At 47.2% G+C, this 24,346-nt stretch overlaps 1 protein-coding gene across 2 annotated transcripts in view; it reads left to right on the forward strand.

Moving 5' to 3' along the window:
• EVL (Enah/Vasp-like) overlaps window positions 1-24,346 on the forward strand; it is a 135,233-nt gene that overhangs the window by 19,597 nt on the left and 91,290 nt on the right. The window contains exon 1 of one of the 2 annotated variants that reach the window (XM_032482621.1): window positions 14,620-14,751. The exons of the other annotated variant lie outside the window; for it this stretch is intronic. Coding sequence (XP_032338512.1) covers window positions 14,729-14,751 — 23 coding nt within the window. The 5' untranslated portion in view covers window positions 14,620-14,728. Of the gene's footprint in view, window positions 1-14,619; window positions 14,752-24,346 lie in introns of those variants that run through there. 2 annotated transcript variants of the gene reach the window in all.

Raw genomic sequence — 24,346 nt, forward strand, 5'->3', positions numbered from 1 at the left:
TACTCTGGGGGAAGAGCAGGATTCCTAGGAATTGGGCCACCACCCTCTTTGACCTTTCATATTTAGCTTCTGAACTGTCTTGGCACCTGTGGATGTGTCATTCACCACTGTAATGTGAGGACACTACAGTGAGTGTATAATGAAGCTGAGTCCGCTGGAGGTCGACTCTCCTGCCTGTCTTGAGCCTCCAGGTCTATTGGGAGTTGACTTCTCCACCATCTTGGTGCTGACCCCTGTGTCCTGCCCCCTTCCCTCCTGTCTCCAAGGCACAACTTTATCTTCCCTCCGTCCTCATCTTTCCCAAAGAGAAGTGCCATCTACAGTTCCCTTTCTGTTATCAGGCATGGCTGGCAGTACACGGCTTGACTTTGATCAAGGTCACTTAACCTCTTAGATCCATAGTTTCCCCTCTCAGTAGGTAGGATAATAATCCCTGCCTTGCCCACCTGGCAGATGGTTCTTTGGTCATAGAAGACAGTGTATGAGAAATGCCTTTAAAGGCTTCTGTAGATGTTAGCTATCTTTAAGGTGCTGCATGGATGTGTCAGTTATGTAAGGGTCTCAGATAGGTTGATACTTCCTCTTAAACAGTGGAAAGAAGTGAGTTCCCATCTTTACCCTGATGAAACAAAACCAAAATCACAAGCACCCGGCACTTCTGCCAGCTCCCTCGTTCTGTGCTCTGCAGTCTGAACAATGGCTAAGCTCCACCAGGGTTTCTTGGGAGGCAGTGATTCCAGTCAGATCAAGGCAGACTTTATTTTCAGGTAGACAGGGATTAGGCTATTCTGGGAAAGCTCATGAAGGTCAGTAAATTATTACTGATTAATAAAATCTGCATGTTTCTCCCATTTTAAAGGCTTCCTGAGTTTAGCTTATTGGAACCAAGAGGCTATAAAATAAATTGACCCCAAAACTTCCATAAAAATCATAGTAAGTCTTCCCATTTATGTAGTACCTTATACAGTACAAAAAGCTTTTACATAACCATCACAGCATCCTGAGGGGTAGGTGAATATTATACTCATTTTATAGATGAAAAAACAGACTCAGAAACAACTTGTGCAATTGTTGCCGGTGGATACAACTGGTGTTCCGTGTCCTTGTCTCGTCCCAGAAAGAATTCAGAGATAAGATGTAGTGGTTAAAAAAAGTAAAGTGAGAATTTATTAAAGGATGGATGGTACACTCGCAAGGGGAGAGGGGGCAGGCTCAAGTGCCCTGTGTTTCTTTGGCAAGTTAGTTACATAGGGTGTAAAAATGAATGGGCCGAATATCCATGGAGGAGGGAAGGGCTTGGGGTCATTTTCCCTGATCTTCATCCCAACTCCACCTTCCCAAAGGGAGGAGGGATTTTTGTCCTTATTTAGTCTGGATCCGAAGTGTCATGGCATCGGTGCATGATGGGTACTTCTGATCTGCAAGGCTAATTTTATTGAAATAAGGGCATAATGAGCAAAAGATTACATTCGGACACTGAAAATTCCTGCCTTTTCTCACCTTTCTTTGCTGGTCTCCAGGCCAAAAGGTGTGACCCTTTTTCAGCCCAAAGGTTCCTGCTTTTCTTTCTCTACCCAGGGACCCCTGGTGCTTACATGATGTATGGTTCCCTGCATTTGTCTTGTGCCCCTCCTTTCTGCCCAATTCCTGCCATTTGGTCTGTGTCCCCCTTTCTCTGCTCATATCTAGCTATCTGCTTGCTCTAGCACAGTGTCACACAGTTTGTCATTAGCAAACCTGGGATTGGGGGAAAGAAGAGCTAACTTTTATTGAACTTTTGCTAAATGCAAACTGCTTTCACATTTACTGTCTCATTTAATCCATATAATTGTCTTATGAGTTGGTACAATCCATTTCATAGATAAGAAAACTGAGGATCAGTGGGGTTAAAAATAAATTGTTCATGCTTAACAGCTAGGAAGTGACAAAGCTGATATTTAAATCCAGCTGTTTGGCCCCGGAACTCAGCACTGCTGCACTCTATTGCCTCGCATTCATTTGTTCCTTCCTTCATTCAAGTGTTTATTATGCCTGGCAGTGTTCCAGGCCTAGGGTCTCAGTGTCCCTGGCTTGCTCTATTTCCCCTGGACCTCTAGTTTGAGATATTCCCTGTCACGTGAATTCTGTTGGAACAGAGAGTGTGTTGGTATTGTACACTTACCTGTATGCTGAGAGAGTATCTATAAAATAGTGTTGTTGTTACTGCTTTTAATTAAAATCATGCATGTTCATTGTAAAAATTCAGCAGTACAGGAAGTTCCAAAAAATAAAGTACAAATGGCTAGGACATGTCAATCCCCTGGAGATAAACTTGTTACCATTTTGGCTAATGTGCTTCCTAACATCTCTTTATGCATATATATATACACGCACGTAAAGGCGTAGTAATGATGGAACAGCTCTGTGTACTGAGCTTTTCCATCGTGGCTCCGTGTGCATCGTATCATTTCACTCTCACCAAAACCCTGTGAGATGACAGTGTTACCCCACTTTACGCAGAAGGAAACGATGCTCACAGCAGTGCAGTCATTTGCCCCTTGGTGGTAGGCTCTCCGAAGCTAAAGCTTGAGCCCGAAGCTGCTGTGCTGTGTTGTGCCTGACACACAGGCAGATCCTGCGTTTTCTACCAGCTGAAGCTTTGTGGCAACCCTGCGTCAAGCAAGGCTTGCAGCGCCGTTTTTCCAACAGCATTTGCTCACTTCGTGCCTCTGAAACATTTTGGTAATTCTCGCAATATTTCAAACTTCTTCATTATTGTATTTGTTATGGTGATTGGTGATCTTTGGTGTTCCTACCACAACTTGCTGAAGGCACAGACGATGGTTAACAATTTTTAGTAATAAATATTGTAAAATAAAGGCATGCACCCTTTTTTTAGACATAATATATTGTACATTTAACAGGCTGTATAGTGTAGACATAACTTTTGCATGCACTGGGAAACCAGAGCATTTGTGTGATCACTTGCAGTATTCACTTTATCGCGGTGGTCTGGAGCCACACCCGCAGTTGTGTCCGTGGTCTGCCTGAACATGGTAGCGTGTACATGAGAATACACTGTGCTTTTCTGTAACTTGCTTTGCTGTTTGATTGTGGAGGTGTTTATTGTACAACAATAACTCACAATTTGTAATAATCCTTTATAATGTTTATACTCAATAGTAGCGATGTCTAGGCAGACATCAGTGTAGGTCTGTGTTTATAATGACTCTTTGTGTATGCTAGACTTTATTTGATCAATCCCTTGTTGAGGACATTTGTTTATTTCCAGTTTTTTGCTATTTTTAAGTCACGCAAGAGTCAACATCTTGGTTTAACTTGTTCCGTGGTGGTTAAGAGGACAGACCCTGGAGTCAGGCAGTGCTTGAGTGTGATCAGCTCTGCGACTTCTGTACTGTGGCATTTGGGGCGTGTTACTTCATGTCTCTGTACCTTAGGTCTCTCACCTGTAAAGCGGGAAAAATAACAGCCTAACTCCTTGCCACTTTCCCCACGATGAAGTTAACGGCTGCGTTGGTGCGGAGTGCAGAGGGCGGTGTCTGAGACTCAGTAGCGCTCGTGGATGTCAGACTCGATCTGCGGGGTGGGAATGGTAGGAGTTCTTCACTTGAGGTGCCGTGGATTGCTTCCAGGGAGATGTCTGTGGATCCCTTCAGCGTCCTGTCGGGGGAGCACCTTCAGAGGGTGACCCTTGTGCCCCTAGAGGCCGTCAACTTGGAGATTTGTGTTTTCTCAGATCAACAAATGCCCTCGGGGCAAAAGGGGGCTTCTGTGCTCATTTGCCTTTTCAGACTTTTTTTTTTCACTATAGGTTTAGCCTAGAAATTTCTTACCATCTTGACAGCGGTTTTATGCCTTTAAAAGTGTTTGTTCATTTGTTTGTTTTAGCTGTTTTACCTGCCTTTTTTGGTTATTTTCACAAGAAGGGTTGATCTAAAAAACCTAGTTCACCATTACTGGAAATGGGAAGTCGCCTTTTTTTTTTTTTTTTTTTTAAGTATCAGGGCTGATCTCTAATCTTTAATCATATCATGACACTCCTGCAAAATGACCATGTTTGTGGGACACTTGGGAATTGGATGTAGCCACCTGCAGTGGGCGTGACTGGCACATGGGGCTGGGGCTCTGGCCTCGCAGGTGGAGGAGGGATCCCGATGCCAGTTCACCCTACCCAGTGGGGTGACCCGCTTATGAAAGAGAAGTCAACATTGGCAAAGGGGTAGACACTCTAGAGGGGAGAGCGCAGCACTGCCTGCTGGCCCATCTCCCTGCCCTCCCACTAGTGGGTGCAGAGCAGTCGGGCCGGGTTGTGGGACCGCCCAGTACATAGTAGGATGTTTAGCAGCATCCCTGGCCTCTACCCGCTAGATGCCAACAGCACTGTCCCACCCCCAGTGGTGACAATAAAAATCTCTCCAGACAGTGCCAGGTGTCCCCTGGTGGGGGCAGAATCCCCCCAGTTGAGAATCACTGGTTTTAGAGCAGTCATTGGTTCTCCAACTTGAACAGGCATCATAACCCCCCAGGGAGCTTGTTGAAAAAGCACAGCTCACTGGGTTCCGTCCTCCCAGAGTCTCTGGTTTTGTTAGTCCCGGCAGAGGGCTGAGAATTGACATCTTTGACAAGCTCCCAGGTAACGCTGACACTGCTGGTGTACGGCCCCACCTTTGAGAGCCACTGATGTAAATAGAGCAAAAGCACTTAAGCTGGAAATCAGGAGACCTCAGTTGTGATCCAGCTCTGACGGCAGTTGTGTGGCCCTAGGCAGGGTGCTGTTTTTCTCTTTCCCTTGGTCAAAGTGCGAAGATAGGACTGACTTTTTTTTTAGATCACTTACCACGTTAATAAAATCTATGAAACCGTCAAAATCCATGTTCCTCTGATGTTATGTGGTGGCTGGTTCTCAAGGTTTGATTGATTCAGTGCCAGTGTCTTTTTCCTTTCTTTCTTTTATTCAGTATGTACTGTGGGGTCCAAGGAAGGTAGTATCATAGGAGGGTTAAATGTTTTGAGAATGAGGCTTAGAAAATAACCAATTTCTCATTTTTGTCATGTTAGCAAGAATACATCTTTTAAAGAAGAACTGCGATTCCAAATTTAGTTGGCTGCCTAACAGATTCCCACTCGGCATTAGCAATCCATGGGCAGACCTTTCATCAGTTTGTCCTCTTACTTATTAATTCACACCCCAGGGTGACATGCTGGGCGTCGGCACTTTCTGTGAGAAGGATGGAAACACCATCGCAAGACTCGCGGAAGTGGAGCTCTTGGAAACTAAGAAGCAGTGTGCTCTTTTGGATGAGGAAAAACACTACCTTGTACATTTCAGTAGGAAATCAGAAATAGAGAAGCCTGATTATCAGAAATACAATGTGAGAAAGAGAAACTAGCTTTTAGAGGGTAAAAAAATATGTTTATCTAAAGCAGGACTTCTCAGATTGCAACTGTTAGGTGTTCTGTTCATGCAGTTTCTTTGTCATCATCCGTGCTTTCCCTCTAACTCCTTCTCCCATCAGAACATGTGTTAAATGAAGGTTTCCTTTTTAGTGCTTGTAGATTAGGAAGGGCTTGTGTGGTCAGTGCCTAGACTCCAGACCTTCAAAGCACAGGGAGACTTGCTGTCTCTGAGGGCAGACCCGTGTGGTTTGATTTTACATGGACACATTTACACCCCTCCGTTACTTCCCTGCCTTCGAGATAAAATGTCTTCATCTCTGCCTTGCCAGTAGGGGCTAGAAATTCCCACAGTGCTCATTCATTTGGCCTCAGCTGTGGCCTGAATGTCTGTGCCTCTCCCCCAGATTCACCTGATGTAATCCATACTCCCTCTGGGCCTTTGGGCGAGTAGGTCATGAGGGCAGAGTCCTCATGAAGGGGGTTAGTGCTCTTAGGGAGAGACCCCCGCAGAGCTCCCTGGTTCTTTGCACCACGTGAGGACGCAGTGAGGAGTCTAGCCATGCTGGCTCTCTGATCGCGGACTCCAGCCTCCAGAACTATGAGAAATAAGTTGTTTATAAGCCACCGGTCTGTTACGCCACAGCCCCAAACGGACTAAGATGGTTTCCATTTCTGAAGGTCTCCCCTGGACTAGCCCCAGAAATTCCCTTCCTCACTTATCCTCTTGAAAGACACTTGACATGCCAAAGCCTTTGGAATCCATTCAGTCTTTCAGTTCTTTAGAACATTTAATTAATCTGTTTGCTTATTCCTTCTGATTCCCTAGCCTCTGTGGAGAATACAGATATGAGCAAGACATTCCCTGACTCTTTAGATTTCTTCTTTGACTTGATATTATTGTGCTGGTTAGTGTGGGTTGGGTTTATATGTGCCTGTCTGTAATGGGTTTGGTTTGTGACTTCCAAGCACTGTTATATTGGAAAGAAAGGAGTGATAGGGGTGGGTTCGTGAAGTTAGGAAATTAGAGTTAATTATGGAAACTGCCTCAGAATAGCCAGAACCTGGGGGAGGGGGTCTGTGAATCAGTGCCTATGAATCAGATGTTCCCTTTTTGTCTTTGAGACCCGCCCGCAAGTGTGACAGTCGGAGAGAATTCAGAGAAGCACTGAAGGCTGGAAATTCTGGAAAATAGGGCCCCCCAAATTTCAGACTAGTTTGACCTAGCAAGACTAAGCAATAATTTAGAATTGACTTCAATTATTTGAAGAATTTTTACAAATTAAGAGGATGTAAGTGAGTCAAAGCAAAAATGGACCAGATAGGAAAGAACTTCTTATCATCCAGTTCATTGGAATGGATATAAGCTAGGGTTAGATATTTTAAAGATATTTAAAGAAAACTGCCTAAAACTTGGAGAAAAGGCGAGTTTTGTACACCTTTGGGAGCCTTGGCTAGCAAGCCCATCTAAGCGGTATCTGACATTCTTGGAGACAGCGTACTTTTGTAAAGTTAGATTTTAACTTATAAAAAATTGATAGGTGACAAATGATTTTTGTCCAGTAGACATCTAGGTGATTTCTGTTTAGTAGAAAAGATAACCTCAAAGATTCTAGTTTAATGGCTCTGTACGATATTAACCAGTTTTGTATCTAACTTTGCAAGACTATTATAGCATTCTTTTTTCCCACTGAGTTTATATGTCCCTTTCGTTACCTTTGAACCAGCTTTGCCATCGTGCTGGCTCACTCACTAAGGACTTAAATCAGTTTTTAATTATATGCGTACTCTGTATTTATAAGAGTTATGTTTTTAGCTTTTCGAAAATTCTACTTTGACAGAAATGAGTACATGTGGAGGAGATAAGCGTCTTAGGTAGTTTACCCAGGAGTAGGGTTTGACGAATTTGACTTCTAGGTCCTTTCAGCCCTGAATTCCCACAGTTCTTGGTGACCTGGATAAGAAGTTGCATTTGTGGATCATCTAATTATATGACCTGGATGAATACTTAAAATTCCTGCTTTTTTGCTATCTCAGATGGCACAAAGTGGAGAAGGAAATCTCTTTTGTTGTTAATAATAGCACTATTATTTATTTACATAGCACTTAGAGTTTACAGAACACTGACCCACCTAGTGTTGTACCTGACCCTGTCTGTGTCTCTACGAGGGAGCAGGACAGAAATTATTATCCCCATTCTGCAAGTGAATAAGCTGAGACTCTGGTGAAGTGCTGTTGCCCAAGGGCGCTCAGCTGGTGAGGCCTGGAGCCCCGCCACCGCCCCACCCTTCACAAGCCAAGCGCATCAGCACCTGCAGGAGGGAACCAGGATTCCAGAGGATCTTGATGCCAACAGTGAGCCAAGGAAGGGAAAGAAACCGAATGCTAACAGTGTAAAATCCTGGGCCGCAGCTTCAGACACCTTGCAGACTGAGTTATATTCTGACGCTTGTACTGTAGCTGTTTGAGTCTGTGTGGTCTGTTCCTAACTGATGGGAAGGCCTGAAACATGTCTGAATCTGCCTTCACCCCTCCCTTCTCAGGGATGGAACGGTGCTGGACACATCGCAGGTGCCCAGGAAACAGCTCTTGATTGAATATAGGAGTTTGTTCTACATGCTTTTATGTCGTGATTCTCCCTGTATTCCTGGTAGACTTTCTTGGCACATTTCAGTCTATCTGGGTGACACTGGAGCAGCTGCACTTGTTCATTCAAAAGGATAATCTGCCCTTTCATTTGACGCTTGCACCGGAAAGAGGACTGCTGACTTAACCCAGTTGCATCTTTTTATGAAATCTTCTCTGAATCTGTGAACTGCTGATTCGTTGATTCAGCAGATACTTACTGACTGATTCTGTGTGCCCTGCCCTGGGGCAGAGCGGCGAAGGCGCGCAGGGGCCTCCTCTCACGGAGCTGCCGCTTCTTAGGCTCATGGTCCTAGTGGTGTTCTTAGTATTTCTCTTCAGGTATGTTCCGTCTTTGCTCTGCTTCACTAGTAATTCATGAAACAACATGAAACAACAGTTGTAAAAAAGACTCTCTAAAACACACCTCGTCCATCAGCTTCTCCCTCGTCCAGTGCTGCCGCCAGAGTCCAGGCCCCGTCACCCCTTACCTGGACCACGGCAGCAGCTTCTCCCCACTTCCATTTCCTTCTAAAAACGAAAGTCAGGTCATGTTACTCCATTGCCTGAAACTCCCCGGCGACTTCCCTGCTACTAACGCCCTGCTTTCCCCCTCTGTCTCCGTCTCCCTCTGCTCCCTTCCTTCTCCATTCCAGCCACACTGGATGGAAGGGACGGGGCCAAGCTTGTTTCTACCCACCTTCGTACCAGCTGTGCCCTCCACCTGCACTGATCTTTCTCTTGTGTTTACACACCTGTCCCTTCTTGTCATTGAGATCTCAGCTTAAGTATCACTGCCTGACAGGGGCCTTTCCTGTCACCTCGGCTAAGTTCAGTAGCCGCCATCACACTGGTTCTTTGCCCTGTTTTATCGTCTTTTTCTTATTCATGTATTATCTGACTTCCTTCATTAGGACAGGAAAGCTGCGGGCTGCAGGCTTCAGCTCATTCAGTTGAAAATTGGTTGAATGAATGCGAGGATAATTTTAATAACCTGGTACAGATACTTAGAGAGTGTTTATTGAGTGAGAGAGATTGATGCAGACAGGAATGCAGAAGTAATTACCAATAAACTGCAACTTCTGAGCCGCGGTAGGCTGAAAAGGGATTGTAACTGTGTTTGCTTTGTGGTAGAATGCTGGGTTTGGATAGCTTTTACTTGAAATAGAATTCTCAAAATGGAGGTAAGAGATGGCTTTATTTAAAACTTTTGTTTTAAAGTTAAATGTCACTGTAGAAGTTCAGGTGAATTATGTAATTTGGGGGAAGGAATTAACTCAAGAGTGTGGGACTCACACATTTCCTATTAATTCAGGAAGGTGGGGTTTTTTGTTTGTTTTAAAATTTTTGAAAGGTTAGTTCAACTGGAATAAAAGTGCATTCAGTGCATTCAAAACATTTCTGACCGAAGATCTGCTCTGTGCCTCGGAATGTGCTCTGCCTTGTGAAGGCTTAGAAAGGACTGAGAACCAGAGCCACAGCTAGTGGGCGCTCCACAAAGTCAGAACAGCAGAGGTGGTGGTCCCAGATCTGGGCGGGTTTCTCCTGAGGCTGTATTTGCACAGCACACATGTTGGTTCACCTGGATTGTGTGTGCGTTTCTGATGGAGGCTGTGAGGAGCTAAACGCCCCAGGTCTCTCTCACCTGCCCCCTTCGTCCCTGTCTGCAGCAGCGCTCACCTGGTTAGACGCCTGACAGATCGTGGACAAAGGTTACTCCTCAGCACAAGCTGGTATGCGAGGTTTTTAAAAGTATCTATTGATTATCATAGGAATTCTAGAGTTCGAGAGATTACTGTAGGCTGGTTTTGGTCAGGAGGGGACCCGATGGGGTTTTGAAATACGCAGTAGTCTTGGCTCCCGTGGCGCGCAGTTAAGGTGTGCCAGCATTTCCTCTCCGCAGCTTTCAGATTGGGAGACTGAGGCTTAGACGGGAAAGAGTTTTCCCGAGGCTTCTCAGGCGGATAGTAGTAGAACTGGGTTCAGAACCCCCTCCATCACCTCTGTGGAGAGGAGGCTGAAAGCGCTGTGTGCATGAGCAAGGGGCATGGGTCAGGAGGAGCGCCCCTGCGCCTGGCTGGCCGGGGGGCGGGCAGAGCGCCAGCTGGGTTGCCGAGACCCCATTCTGCAGACAGAAAGAATTGTGGGTCTTAAACTGGGAGGTGATTGGGTAGGTCAGGCAGAGGGGAGGAGAGTCTTAATTAGGGTCTCGGGGTGAGACCAGGGAGAAGCAGGCCTCTTGTTACCACTCAGCCCCTGCTGGAGAAGTGGAGAAGTCTGCATCCAGGCCATGAGAGAGGAGTCATACTTCTGGTCGTGCCTGTAACCGATGTCTGTCTGGTCTGCGCGCCGCAGAGCAGCAAGTGTGCGGGTCCGAGTGTCGGGGCATTTCTGTTTATGTGACAGGAATGTTAGCCTCTGTTCAGGTGCCCAGTCTTTATTTGGTCGCACATAGCATCATGACTGTGTAAAACTAAAAACCTAAAAAAAAATGGGAGCGGAAACATTGGTTGTAATGCCTCAAACTATGGGACATCAGGGCCTTAAAGTCTCAGATTGTCAGTCTCCAAAGGAGCTATGATGAGGATTCAGTACCAATAAATAAATCATAAGTTCACTCTTGGGAACTTGATCCTTTCACATGGAAAGACATGCTTCCAAACTAAGTGTGTGCACGTTAAGCTGAGGACCATGGTTTCAGACATGCTTCTCATTTAGCTTTCTGAGATTGTCAGGGGCCTGGGGACACCTGGTGTTAGCGACTGAGTTTTTATTCACTGTCTCCTGTCTGTTTCTCAGGGGAAGCCTCAGGCACGTCCGGTAACTGCAGTAGGTCAGGCCTCTGCGGGGACAGCTGGGACAAGGCAGGAGGCTTTTTTATTCTTAGGATGAGAACAGAAAGAGGAACTGAGTCCAGATTGACGAGGGTGTGTGATGACGTGTAGCTCAGAGAGCCCCCAGAAGGGTCTCTGATGGGGCTGCCAGGTCATTTAGGCCAGGTGTTCCCAGCCCGAGTCCAGGCCTGATCCTGGTGATGGGAGGGAAAGCCTGGTAGCAGGGAGGCTGGGGCTTTTCCATTTTTATCGGTTTTATGTTCATACCAGTTCATATCAGTGGTCCACGTAAGTGATACGTTAAAAAGCAAAAGGCTAAAAAATTACTATCTGGCTATTCCTTCATGTCACAAAGGGAGCGTAAGTCCCAGAGGAGGCCTGTGCTTTGTCTGAGCCTTGAGTTATTGGTGGATGGCCTGCGGTGACTTTTCTCTTTAAGCATTGTGTGTGGTCACAGAAGTGCCATTTGGAGAGGAGTCAGGACTCCCTGTTCCTGACACTTAGGTGTTATCAGTTACCAGGTGGTCAGTGGGAGTGCTTCGCCTCAGAAGCAGAGTCCCTCCCCGTCTGGTCCCGAGGCTGCATCAACTCAGGTTTCCAGCCCTTCCTCCCCGGGACAGCTGAGGCACTCTGCAGCCCTTAGAGGCCTCTTGTCTGACCGTGAAATCTGGGGATTAGCCAGGGCCAGCCGAATGAATGAACCCCAAAGGGTCGCCATGTCCCAGCCACTTCTCAGGGCCACAGGCTGCCTAACAGTCTGGAATGAGTCCTCTTCTGGAGGTAGCCGGAGGCAGTGGATCTTTGGTGTTGGGACCCCGAGAGGGTACTGGGGTTAAAAATGTTGGCATTAAACCCACCTGGGTCCAAGTCATTGCTCTGCCACTTAATAGCAATATGATCTTGGCCAAGTTACTTAACCTCTGTTCTCTTATTTGTAAATTGGGGAATCTCACAAAATTATGTCTCAAATATACTTGGTGCTAAGATTTGGTGATTTTTCACCATTTCTATCAACTCTGCTCTCTACTAGGACCTTATGAGTTGCTCTGGAAGGTATAACCAGCTCTCCAAGAGAAGGTTTGTGAGTCACTGGTGGAAACCAGGCACAAAGTCCAGAGGGTCTCCATCCCACTGGGCCCACCACACTGGACCTGCCTGGTGGCCAGGGCAGAACACAGCTGGCCAGTTCCCACCATGCCAAATGTTTGCTTCTCCCCATACCTTGCAGAGAGTGCCAGGAACGTAGGTTTTGACTGTTAGACCAGCCAAAAAATCCATCAAGTAATTTATTGGGGTCGGCTGTTTGCTAGCCCACCCCTTGAAGGTGGCAAGGACTGGCAGTGGGGTGCTCAGTCTGAGACCTCCTTTCCCTCAAGAAGTATGCAACCACATCCATCTATGACCCTACCAGGTAGTTTAATAAATTAAAACATTTCGTATCATTGTATTTGGTATGAGTAAATTGTTCTTCCTAAGACTTGGGTAATCTTTTTTTTTTTTTTTTTTTAGGATTTAGGGCAGTGATTTTATACATACATCCATATATATTGTATTCCTTGTCCTGAGAATCACAGGACAGAAGTACCTTGCGCCCCCTCCCCCGGGGTGGAAAAATTAAATGAGCTACCTACCAGTGAACAGACAACTTCAGTGACAGGGTGGCCTCCCCATAAAGAAGAGCCATCCAGCTCTCAGTGCTGCCAGTGGGAGACAGCTGCGAAGTAACAGAGATGAAGACTGTCTTTACAACTGTATACACTTGATAAAGACATTCACGAGTCCTCCCTTGGTGGGTCTCACCCCCGTGCTGTGAAAGTGGCCTGAGCAGGATCCGCATTCTTCCAGTTTTACGTACGGAGACTCTAAGTGATCTGCCGGTGATCTCAGAGTTAGCAAGTGGCAGATCTGGGACTTAAACCCAGGTTATTTAGTGACTCTGACTCTCCTGTGTTTTCTGGTCTGTCATGATGGCTGCTGTCACTAGAGGGTCTCAGGCAGAGGCTGGCAGGAGTACTGTGGAAGGCGTTCTGGATCAGCATAGTTGATGATTGCTGTGTCGTTTGAGGACCACGGGATTCCTCAGAAGTCCCCTCCACTAGTTAGTCCACCTCAGTTGGCCATCATCACTTCGTTTCTTTAAAGAGGGCACTTCCATCCAGAGTACCTTCATGTGAGCACACGCACTAGACCGCTTTTCCTTGTCAGCCCTGTACCAGGCACTGGGGATACAGAAATTAACCTCACACAGACCCCCTCAAGGACGTCACAGACAAGGGTGCAGGCAGAGTGCTGTGATGCGGTGCAGGTGACAGCAGAGAGAGCCACTGAGTGTCCTGGCAGTGGTTCAGGCTCCTGGGGACAGAGCAGCCAATGAGCAGCGTGGGCCACATGGAAGGGAGCATGCAGTTGTATAGGGAGCAAGGAATAGCTGGGGCCTGTGGGCCTGTGGGCCACATAGATGGGGCCTGTGGACCTGTGGACCACATAGCCGGGGCCTGTGGGCCTGTGGGCCACATAGCCGGGGCCTGTGGGCCTGTGGGCCTGTGGACCACAGGACAGAGGGCCTGGCTTGTTTGGAGAACTGGGAATATCCAGCTGAACTGGGGGTTTGTGAAGAGTTTTAGTGGAAGAAAGGATTAGGGAAATAAGACTTTGTATGCTGGGCTCAGGCATTTTTACTTAATCCTGTGGGCACTGAGGCCCTCACGCAAGGTTAAAATAGAGGGACATCAAAATCAGACTAAGAAAAATTGCTCTGGTAGATTTTTACAGAAGGGACGAAACAAGGAGGACTGGTTACTAAGACGAGAGATGAAGTGAGAAACGCTGAAGGCGTGAGCTGCGGCAGCGGGGAGGGTCAGGTCCAAGAAACCTTTCTGAGTAGAATCAGAATTAATGACTGATTATATTTATGGATTGAGGGAGAGAAAAAAAATCAAGAGTGACTCACAGGTTTTTATTTGAGTTCTGTCTTCCTTATTTTATAAAGATTTACAGTCCAAATGCTGACGATTCTCCTTAGTGGTTCATTTCAGAACACAGCCTCGGCTCATTTGCCAAATCTCACCAGCTCGGGCTTTACAGACTGGTAAACATGTCTCTTTTTTTGGCTGAGATCTCATTTCTTTTTTCTTCTGCTCTGAAATTATTACAGCTGTTTTTGTACTTCAAGGAATTGAAGCCTGGTACATATTAGACACTCAGTAAATGAGGTCACGCATCCCAGGGTGATGTTCATGGTAAAGTGGTGGCCATAAAGGGTGACACCTGTGATTCCAAAGCAGTGCATACATTTGTGCTCACCTAACATTTGGTAGTGGAAGGGTGAAATGCAGAATTCGGAAGGACTTTCGGTAGCAAGTAGCCCGCTATCCGTCTACACTCCATTCCCTGAGCACTGTGGTCCGCATACCCGGTCACTACAGCAGGAGACAGGTCACTGGTCAGATAGCAACCGAACAGGTGGCATTCTCATTCCTTGACAGTTTTGCCCTCCACCCCCACCCCATAAATTTGGCAGGGCACAGATTGTGTGGTTTACCCATGATCCCAGGCATGTCCAGGGTTCGACTTACTTCTTGGGACTAATTCAGCTCACCGCCCGGAGCCCAAGCACACACTGCATTCATCAGACTTGCTGGAATGATCACATGGTTTTCTGGCTGCCTCCCCTGTTAGCTGCCGCTTGTCAGCAGCTGGCGGAGCTGGAGGCTGCAGGCCCCGTCTGCAGAAAGCCTTTTACTTCAGAATATTGGGGGGGGGGTGGAAACCCCGCCTCTTTTTTCCGCACTTTGCACCATCTGACCGACTAAATGGTTGTCCTCCGAACCAAAAAGGCTACCAGACAATCTGAGGAAATTGTCTCTGACTAGGTCATGTTTGCATTTGAAGAATTCAGGTATGTTCTGGGGTTTCTACATCAGTCTGCCGCTGGGTTTTTGTTCTCGCTAGGTTTTTGCTGTGTAATGACAGCTTAGGCTCTGGCTGGTTGTCACAAAAAGAGGGTTCTTTTCTGTGGTGGGGTTTACCCCGGTCATCGGGTGGGGGGTGCAGAGGGGGTGCAGGTCAAGGGTGTTTACTGCATGCACAGATGCAGCGTGGATAATTGGTTTGATCGCGTGTGAATTTGCCGCGGACCCCACCTTGTGCCTCCTTTGAGCTGTGCTGTCGCTGGTGTAGAGTTATGAATACAGAATAGGGACTGTTTATCCAGAATACTGAGTCTCTTGCCATCTTTTGTTTTCCTTCCTTTGTCAAACTCAGGGAGCCTACTGCTCTTTTAGGAATTCCTAATTGTAGCAGTAAAGGTGCAAAATCCTACAAGTCGGTCTGCTTAGTCGAGATTTGATCTTGGCTCTGATTTTCCTCATTGTTAACAGTGATCTCGTGGCTGGGCAGTTTTCTGGGAAGTGCCCTCATAATGTTTTGTTAACAGGGTCCTTTGCTTTCATAAGCTTTTCCGCTGCTATAATTATTAACGTTCCAAATTAGAGTCTTTTGTGAATCTTCTTCCTTCTCTTTCCTCCATCTCTTCTCCGGGAATGTGTCCCTGGGTATGAATGTGGGAAGGGATGTTCCAACAGAGATAGTTTCTAAGAAATGAAAATAAAGGAGGTGGAATGGGAGGGTTGTCCGCTCGTTTGTGCATGGTTGGTTCCACCTCTTCGGAGAATACAGAAGAGAGCATGTCTGTTTCTAACCTCTGACAGCTCCTCATTTCTCGAATGGAATTTCTGTGTGTTTTAGAACTGAACATAAACACCCTACTGACGGGCAAAGAAGTGATTGTGTGGGAACCTCCGCAGGCCTGTTTTGTTGCCTCCAAATGTTTCTGCAGTAGACACTGAAATGGCAATAGAATTACCACCTTTCATTACTTACAAGAGGAAACCAGGGACCTTTAATCAGAATCAAGGGAGTAGATGAGAGGGTCATCAGCTTCTCATGGAAAAAGCAGGACCACAGAGGTTGTCCCCGCCCTTCTATAAACTTGGGGCTTTGGAGCCAGGAAGTTATCATTTGTTTGCAAGCATGCCTCTGTGTTATTTCTGATGGACTGGGTTTGTGGAAAGGATGTTCTTTCCATGTGGTAACATGCTCTGGTGACATGGAGTGACACAGTGGCCAGACTTACTGTTTGATGACGGCTCCATTAGATAACTAACAAGAATTTATTGAATGCCTGGCATGTAACATTAGATAGGTCCTTAGAGAATGAATTAGGAGTCTTGGGTTCTAATCCGAGTTTCAAAATTAGCTTTTCTGATCCTTGTGAGAGTTGCAGAAGAGCTTTGTAAATCCAAGAAAGTAGTACCATGGTGGGGCTCACATTTTATTGTTAGCATTTATTCTAGATGGAGTGAGTCTTGGCTTCCATGCTGAACAAGCCTGGAGCCTCCTGTTGCATTTCACAGCAAGGAAAGGGGGATAGGCATCAACAAACGCACTCCCACAGTGGTGGCTCCTGGTCCAGAGCCAAGAGCTGGGCCTGAAGTGGTGGAAGGGGGTCTGGTGAAAGGGCGCTGCACTGCTAAACTGAGAATGTGGGAAAGTAGACCAGAAAGGGGAGTTTGTAACTGCTGCACAGAACCAGGCAGGTGGCTTTCTTCTTCAGTCCCAGGCTTGTATGTGTGGGGCCAGGTGGTCATGGTGGGGCAAGACAGGATCTCTGGAGGAGCTTAGCCTTTTAGCTTAGGTGAGGGTCATTCTCAAGCTGTAGCATGCCTCAGAGTCACCCTGAGGGCTCAGGGAAACTCCCAGGGCCCCACCCCCAGAGTTTCAGATCTAGTAGGTCTGAGATAGGGCTTGAGAATCTGCATGTCTGACAGGTTCCCAGATTTTCTGATGCTGCAGTTCTGGGGACCAGACTTTGAGAACCATTGGCTGGGGAAAAGCAGACAGATTGTCGCTGAGATGGGAAGTCTGAGGCAAAGGCAAGGAGGAGGTACAGGTAGGCAAAAAATCAGGAGCCAGAAGCAGCAGTTCAAGTACGGGCAGGTGGACCAGCAGGGAGCCTGCTGGTGGGGAGGTTAAACTGTGGCCAGCCACACAGCCCCCCTCCTGGGGAGGTCTGAGGGCAGTGGGAGGGGCCGGACCTCTGGGATGAGAGTCAGGGAACTTGGTTTATAATCCTGGCTCTGCTGTGTACTACCCTTGCGGAATTGGCAGGTCTACCTTAATCTCAGTCTTCTCAGCTGAAAAATGGGAATAGCAGTTCTTGCCAAGAAAATCTATAATACTGTTAGAATTAAATAAGGCAACATAAACTTACTTTATAAATCGCAGCACTCTTGCTCCATGAGTGTAAAGGGAGGGGAGGCCCCTAGGGGCTCCGTCAGTTTACCTGCATGTGTTTATGGGCCTCACCTGTGGACACGCTCCTCCGTGCACACCCCAGCTCTGAGAGCGCCAGGGCCACACTCGTTTTAAAAGGAAGTCTGACTGACACAGACACGTTTACCTGCTGTTGCTCCCTGTTGGCTAGGAGCTCCTTGAGGGCTTTTGTCAGTCCCTCTGTTTTGAACTTGGTTTCCTTAGTGCCTACAACTGCGTGACACACAGCAAGGCTTGGTAAGCAGTGGACGTGGTTCCTTTTCAGGACTTAACAAGGGAGGAAAAGCAAGCGAGCTCTCTAGGTGCAGGCCTGTTTTGGTGCCACAGGGCCCGCTGAGCGTGCTGGTCCGGAAGGGCACGTCCAAAAGCTGACAGCTGACCTCCTGAGAAAAATGTGACGTGTCCTCAGCACACCCCAGTTGTTGGAGCGCCAGCGAACTCGGATCACATTGCAGAGGGAACCTCTGCAGATGGTCTCGCCCTACAACGTGCTGACGGTTGTCATGACTTGCTGGGGCCCAGGGAGAGTCGCAGAATCCTGAGAGCTTGAGAGGTCGTGCCAGCATTTTCCAGCTGGTGAGGGGATCTCTGCCGGCTGTTGACTACAAGACTGTATTGTTCTAACACCAGGCAAGCTGTTGTGGCTGGCTGTGGTGGTAGACACGCTTCACTTGTGTTTTTGCTTTTTTTTAAGGAAAAAAAAACTTCTTAGGTGAGATGTATACTGGACTAATAGTTAAGTAAACATTTACCTGTTACTACACACCGCAGAGATGGTCTCTGAGCACTGCAGGAGACGACTTTGTGGACTACAGTGTAGTTTGTCTTCCCCCTCTAGACCCAGGACAGTTTCCTTACCAACTCTAGAATAAAATGTTTTCAATGTGATTTTCAGCTTCATAATCCCTCAAGTGAGAATGAAACCCAAATCAGAAACCACTGTTTCTCTGAATTCCTGATACTTACTCTGATTTATTTCCAGAAGGCGTGTAGTACCAACTCCAGGATTTAAAATCTACAGTTGGAATGTGTCAATCACATGAAAATGGGAAGTTAACTATTTTGGGTCTGTTTTGTTTTATTTTTAAATAAGATATTATTACAGGATTCAAATTCAAACTAGCTCTTTATTGATTGAAACTGATGCCTAGTCTTGGGAAATGTTGGAACTTTCTTCATGCTTTCACTGGAACGTTGAAACGAGCTAAATGAGTGGTATCAGGGAAGGCCTGAAGTTCACAAACCAGGAGAGCCCACCCGCGTGTCCAGAGCCCAAGGCCGTTTAGTCCTGCTCATTTCCTGGAGTCCTGTATTCCCTTGAAGAAACTGATATTTAGGTACAGTGACTTTCATGCTGTGGTGAGGAGATAAGTCCCGGCTCAGCAGGAGGTGGACGCGGGTTGGGCAGGGAAGGGGCAGGCACAGAAACTCGACCTGCTGTGCGCCAGCTGCTGCCAGCCGCTCTGCCCACAGAACACTTTATAAATGAAAGCAGAGGCTCAAAGACATGGACAGCCCCAAAACATAACCTCCAACCCAGACCTTTCCCCAGACTCATCCCAGATAAGTGGTCCTACTTGCCTGACGTTGTGATCTGGAGTCTCACCGGCATCTCGCACTCCCATGTCTAGCACTGTTCTTTTGTTCTTTCCTAAACCTGTTCCTCCTGCATTCTTCCCCAGCTAGGAGAGGTTGCTCAGGCATCTTTCTCTCACGCTCCTTATCTAATCCATGCAGGAATGTCCTGCCTGCTCAGTCTCAGAATATATTCAGGATCCAGCCACGTCTTACCGTCTCCATTACTACCAGCCTGGTCCATGGAGCCACGATCTATACCCAAATTACCACAGTGTCCTTATGACTGGCCTCCACGCTTTCTGCCTTGTTCCCCTATTCTTAATTCTTCACACTTTTAAAAATATAAAATCAAATCATGTCTCTCCTGTGCTCATAACCCTCCAGTGGTGTCCCATCTCACTGAGAGTGGGAACTCAAGCTCTTGCAGTGGCTCGAAAGGCCAGCTTGGCCCCACCAAATGATGTCTCCTTTAGCGCACCCCCTTCACACCACTGTAGCCGCACTGGCCACGTGCCGCACATGCCAGGCACTCTCCCCACTCGGATCTCCACCCCTGGGGGCCATGTGACTTGCTCCCTCATCTCCTCCAGGTCTTTGCTCAGCTGTTTCCCTGACCTCTCTGTTTAATATATCCCTCCCCACAGTGGGCACGCCCTTCCCCCCACTCTGCTTATTCTTTCACCAGATCACATTATCACCATCTACATACTATAGATTTTAATTTTGTATTTATTTATTGTTCGTCTTCCTTCAGCAGGATGTCATGCCATAAGGGTAGAGTTCTTTAAACCTCTTTTTCTTCACTGCTATATCCCTTGTGCCTTGTGTATAAGTGGTATCCAATAAATAATGGTTAAATGAAGGAAGGAAATGAGAACAGAGGCTCAGAGGGGTTAGGTAATTTGCCTGAAGTCACCCAGCAGTTAAGATCTGGTCAATTTCAATTCAGTCCTTTTTTGTCAGATACTCTGTGCCTGGAATGCCATGCTGTGAATTGGCCTGTGTCTTCCAGCCAGCACAACTCTTCTGAGTCTCCCCTCTGGGCCCGGAGCCTGTTGTAGCGCCGGGCACTTGACACATCTCCCTGTCTGTGGGAGGTAGAAGTGGAGCAGAGGATGGCCCCCCCCTCCCAGTTCCCCCCCTCCCCACTTACGTCCTATCTCCGTGTGGTACTTACTAACCACAGGGTCATTGTGTAACAGTGCGTGTTTTTCACATCTTTCTACCCCACTGAAGCAGGAGCTCTTTGAGGTCAGGAAGCATATCTTAGTCATCTTCTATTGCTATTACCGTAGTGTCAGCTCCAGGAGGGATTAGTAAATGTCTGACTATTAAATGTCTGCACTGCAGGCATTAGAACAACTTGAATAAGTCACTCACAAATTCCTAACTGTGGGGAGCTTATGATCGTGCTGTCTTTGATCCCCCAGAGCCTGCTAGAATGTACAACCCTGTGGGTCTTTAATGAGGGGTGGTAGAAACACCTGGTTGGAGCACGTGGGCGGAGGGTGGAGAGCTGAGAGAGAGAAAAATAAAGCAGGAGAGGGGGAAGAAAGACAAATTCCATTGACTTGACAGTTTTGCCTAGTGTCTGACTAGCCACAAGCAAAAAGTTATTTTGGGAAACAAATAATTTAGCTGTAAGATGGCAACGCAGATCTACTTTAAAATACCAGTCTCTCCATCATTAAATAAGTGTTACAATTTCTGAGTTTCTCTCAGAGAAGAGCAGTGTGTGAATCTGGAATCCTGACTCGGCTGCAATTCATACAATGTAAATTTAAAAGCTGGGATCTTGAGGAAGTCACTTTATCTCTCTAGACCTTAGTTACCTTGCGTATAGGAAAAGGGCTACTTTGAGGATAACACATAGGAAATTAGTGTATAAATTACAAACCTTCGCTATAATGTTTGTATTTTATATTTTGGAATCAATTAGTAACCAGCTCAGGTGCTGCTGTTTAAGACAGGTTTTGTTTCCATCCCGCATCTCTCTGCGTAGCACAGTCATAGTCTCTTATATGGAAAACAGCAAAACAAGACTGAACTAAGAGGGGAGGCTATGGCTCAAGGGCCGGGGCGTAGGCTTAGCGCGCACGAGGTCCAGGGTTCAACCCCCAGTACCTCTTCCAAACATAAATAAATAAGTAAACCAGATTCTCTCCCCCATTTAAAAAAACAAAACAAAACTGAACTTAGAAAACTTTTAACTGGACTCATTACCTAGAGGAATGAGCCCCAGAACAGAAGACCAGCTTGGGCCTGTGCAAATCTTGCTAGGTACTTAGGATGGTTACTGAGGAGTCTCCAGCCGTGCAGGTTCTGAAAACCTGTGTCTTTTTGGAGGTAGGGGGGCCTTTTTGCTGTTAGGATTACCATCCATCCAACAAACATCTTCCTGACCATCTAAATATAAGCCCCAGTAGAAAAGGCAAATGTATGTCATCCTTAGCCATGCCCTTAGGGAATGACTGTCCTGAAAAGGTACTGAACCAGCACCAAAATCATGGGGTGCAGGTAGCCAAAGACAAAACAAACCCAGGGAAAATTTAGGAGAAATTCTGTAGGAGTCCAGGTGAGGTGCTGTGGGCTGGGAGGAGGACGTGGTTTGCCGTCGTGGAAGTTAAGGAGACTTCCTGGAGGAGGCATTTCTTGGAGTGAGTCTCGGAGAAGGAGAGGCATAGGGTTGGGGTGGGTGAAAGTAGAGGGAAGGACTGTGGCAGCTGTGCAGGAGCTGAGGCCCGGCAGCCAGGGGCGGTGTGCTCTCAGCCCTATTTTGGCTGATAAAACCTGAGGAGAGGGATTTTTCTCATTCTTTTCAGGGTGACCCAACTTGGTTGTCTTTTCTCACGATGGTGACTTCTCTCTGCCGTGAAGTTCCCTACTTTGCAGAGGTAAACGTTTTTCTCCTTCAGGGACTGTGCATCTTTCATGGGAAGCCGCGTGTTTTGCAGCGCTGGCCCCTTTGCTAAGTCTTGTGACTTGGCACAAGGTGCGTAGGTTCTTTGCGCTGTAGTTTGCCTGTGTGTGAGATGGGGGTGCCATCTGCCTCCCAGAGCTACTGCAGTGATTAAATGAGATTCCTTATATAAAGCGTCTGGCCAGTTTCCTGGCACTTAGTAGATACTCAATAAATTAATTCCTTTAATTTACCTTAAGCAGCAAAGCATTCAGACCCTGGATTCGAAATTGCACATGAGCCAGGAAGGAGAGCTGACACACTCTAAGGCTGGGGAGTGCCTCTAATCTCCCCGTCTTCTTCAGTGATCACACTCAGAAGGCCAGCAGTCAGTCCTTGGACGATAATCCTATTTGCTACTGAAATGTTTATGACACAGTGAACCAACCGTGATGTGACTGATCAGCTGAGAGCTTGGATCTTGGCTTGGCTGACACAGACGTTGACTGGTCTGAGGGATTAATCAGGTCCTTGCAGCTGACAGACTGGGATTGTCGTGCTCTCTGGCTGATTATTATAGCGCAACCAGAGCCCACCTCCCCAGTGCCTGCATACTCAGTCCACAGCCTGTTACTCTTTGTTCTGCACTCCTCTGTGTCATATCTTTGAACCTCCAGAGACTTATAAAAGCAATAAATGTCTGTTGAACTAACGTGGACTGCATTGGGCAGGTACGGTGTGGGTGCTCTCTCCCGTGGAGAGGGTGGAGTGAAATACAGTGAGAACTCGGTGGTGAGCACCTTCCAAGAAGAAGGAGCCGTTGTAGATGTGATGGAGTACTCCTGCAGCAGCTCTGTCGGGCATCAGAAGAAGCTACTGGAGACTTCAACTTGGGGATCCTCTGTCACAGTTCTCGACTGGGAGGGCCCATTGAAAGCTAAACACAGGTGCCTAGGTCGCTCCTCAGACCTGCTGAGTGCAGGTATTCAGAGGTGGAACCCAGGAGCATGCATTTTGTCAAGGCTTCGCTGATGGTACACACCCCAAGCTGGAGTTTGTGGGGAGAACTTGAGCTTGGGATCCTGCAGACCCTAGGTTCTAATGACAGTAACTGTGTTACCTCAGGTACGTCATTTAACTTCACTGGGATGTAGTTTGTCCACGGAAAATAGAAATAATAACTTTTGTATGGAGATGTGATTCAGAGAGAAAAAGATAATGGCCATGAGGGAGCTCGGGAAAGTCAGGAGCCCCAGAGACTAAAAGATGCTGTTACATGTGCTTTCAAGACCAGCTGTACCTCCTGAGGCAGACGGAGTCCAGGTGTGTTGTTCAGGGTGTGTGTCGGGGGTCCATACAGACACAACCCTCGGTCTGGAACTGGGCTCGTGCAGCTTTGTGGTCTGTGTTGGGTTTGGTAACTGCTGGTCACGTGGCTGTCAGGAGTTCATCCTGTACCTGTTTACAAGTGAGAGGAGTGTTTTCACCCCAGTCAGTCAGTTCAGGGCCTGCCAGACACCAGGACTGATCTTGCTGTGTGTCTCTGAGACGAGCCTGGCCTCCGGCTTTGTCGCCACAAGGGCTGGAAGAGAGGAGAGACGACCTGCGTTTACTTGAGGAGGCCCAGAGGAAAACATGAACTCTGGGAGCTCTTGCATCCTTGAAGATGGCCCCCAGGTGCACAGGCTTCCACCCGGAACACCCGGAAGGAGAACCAGGAGCAGGAAGGTGGCTCCCGCCTGGGTGTTCAGAAGCCCTGTCCTTCCTGTTTCACCCTGTGCGGTAGAGCAAAGGCTGTGTTCTAAGTCAGGATAGAGGCTTCCTGAGAGATGGGGAGATGGGGAAAACTGTGTGGCTGGGAACGCTTTTATGAACAGGACGTCGCACAAACTATGATTCAGAGAAGTCTTTGTGCTCAGGGATGAAATTCCTTTCCCTAGAGAGAGGGTGCTTTCGTAGTCAGATGAGCCTTGGAGCACTTCCAGAGCCCCAGAGTGACGGCGGTGTGTTCTGTGAGGGAAGCAAGACTCCTAAGGTAGAGGAAAGTAGACACATTTTGCTCCAGTTGATAAAATTGCTTGTTTTCTGGTCTTGGTTGGGCATTTATGATAATTAGATCTCTCAGTTCACCCCACTCTGACAGAAAATTTAAATACAGCCTGCTTCAAAGAAAGGTGGGAAATGCCAGGAACATATCCCAGTACTTGGGGACAGTCCTTTGCCAAGTTGTAATGCAGTTCCGTCCACGGCCAGTCCAGCTCCTCTTTGTCTTCTGCGAATGACGCCCTCTGTGGCCTGACTGCGCGCGCTCTCTCTTACAGCTTAACTCCCAGGAGTCTTCCCTCTGCTCCAAAAAACGGGTTTAGTCACAGATCTGCACCTACCAGTTGGCTTCCCCATCTCTGAACCATTGTTTCCTTCCTATGAAATCCTTTGAGGCCCAGCACTACATGCACTTCCTTCAGGAACATTTTCCAACCTCTGTAACCCAAATACATTTCTCTTTTTTACCGAACTCCCATACAACACTCAAGCTGTATAGCACATAATCTAATATTTAATGTTTCTCAATCTTATTTTCTTGACTAGATTGTTACTTGAAGGCAGAAGCAGCGTTTCATACATCTTCATTCCATCTGTCACATTTGAGCAGAGCTGGATGTAGCCTGGCTTCTCAGCACTT

This window comes from Camelus ferus, chromosome 6 (genome assembly GCF_009834535.1).
Source record: "Camelus ferus isolate YT-003-E chromosome 6, BCGSAC_Cfer_1.0, whole genome shotgun sequence".
NCBI lineage: Eukaryota > Metazoa > Chordata > Mammalia > Artiodactyla > Camelidae > Camelus > Camelus ferus.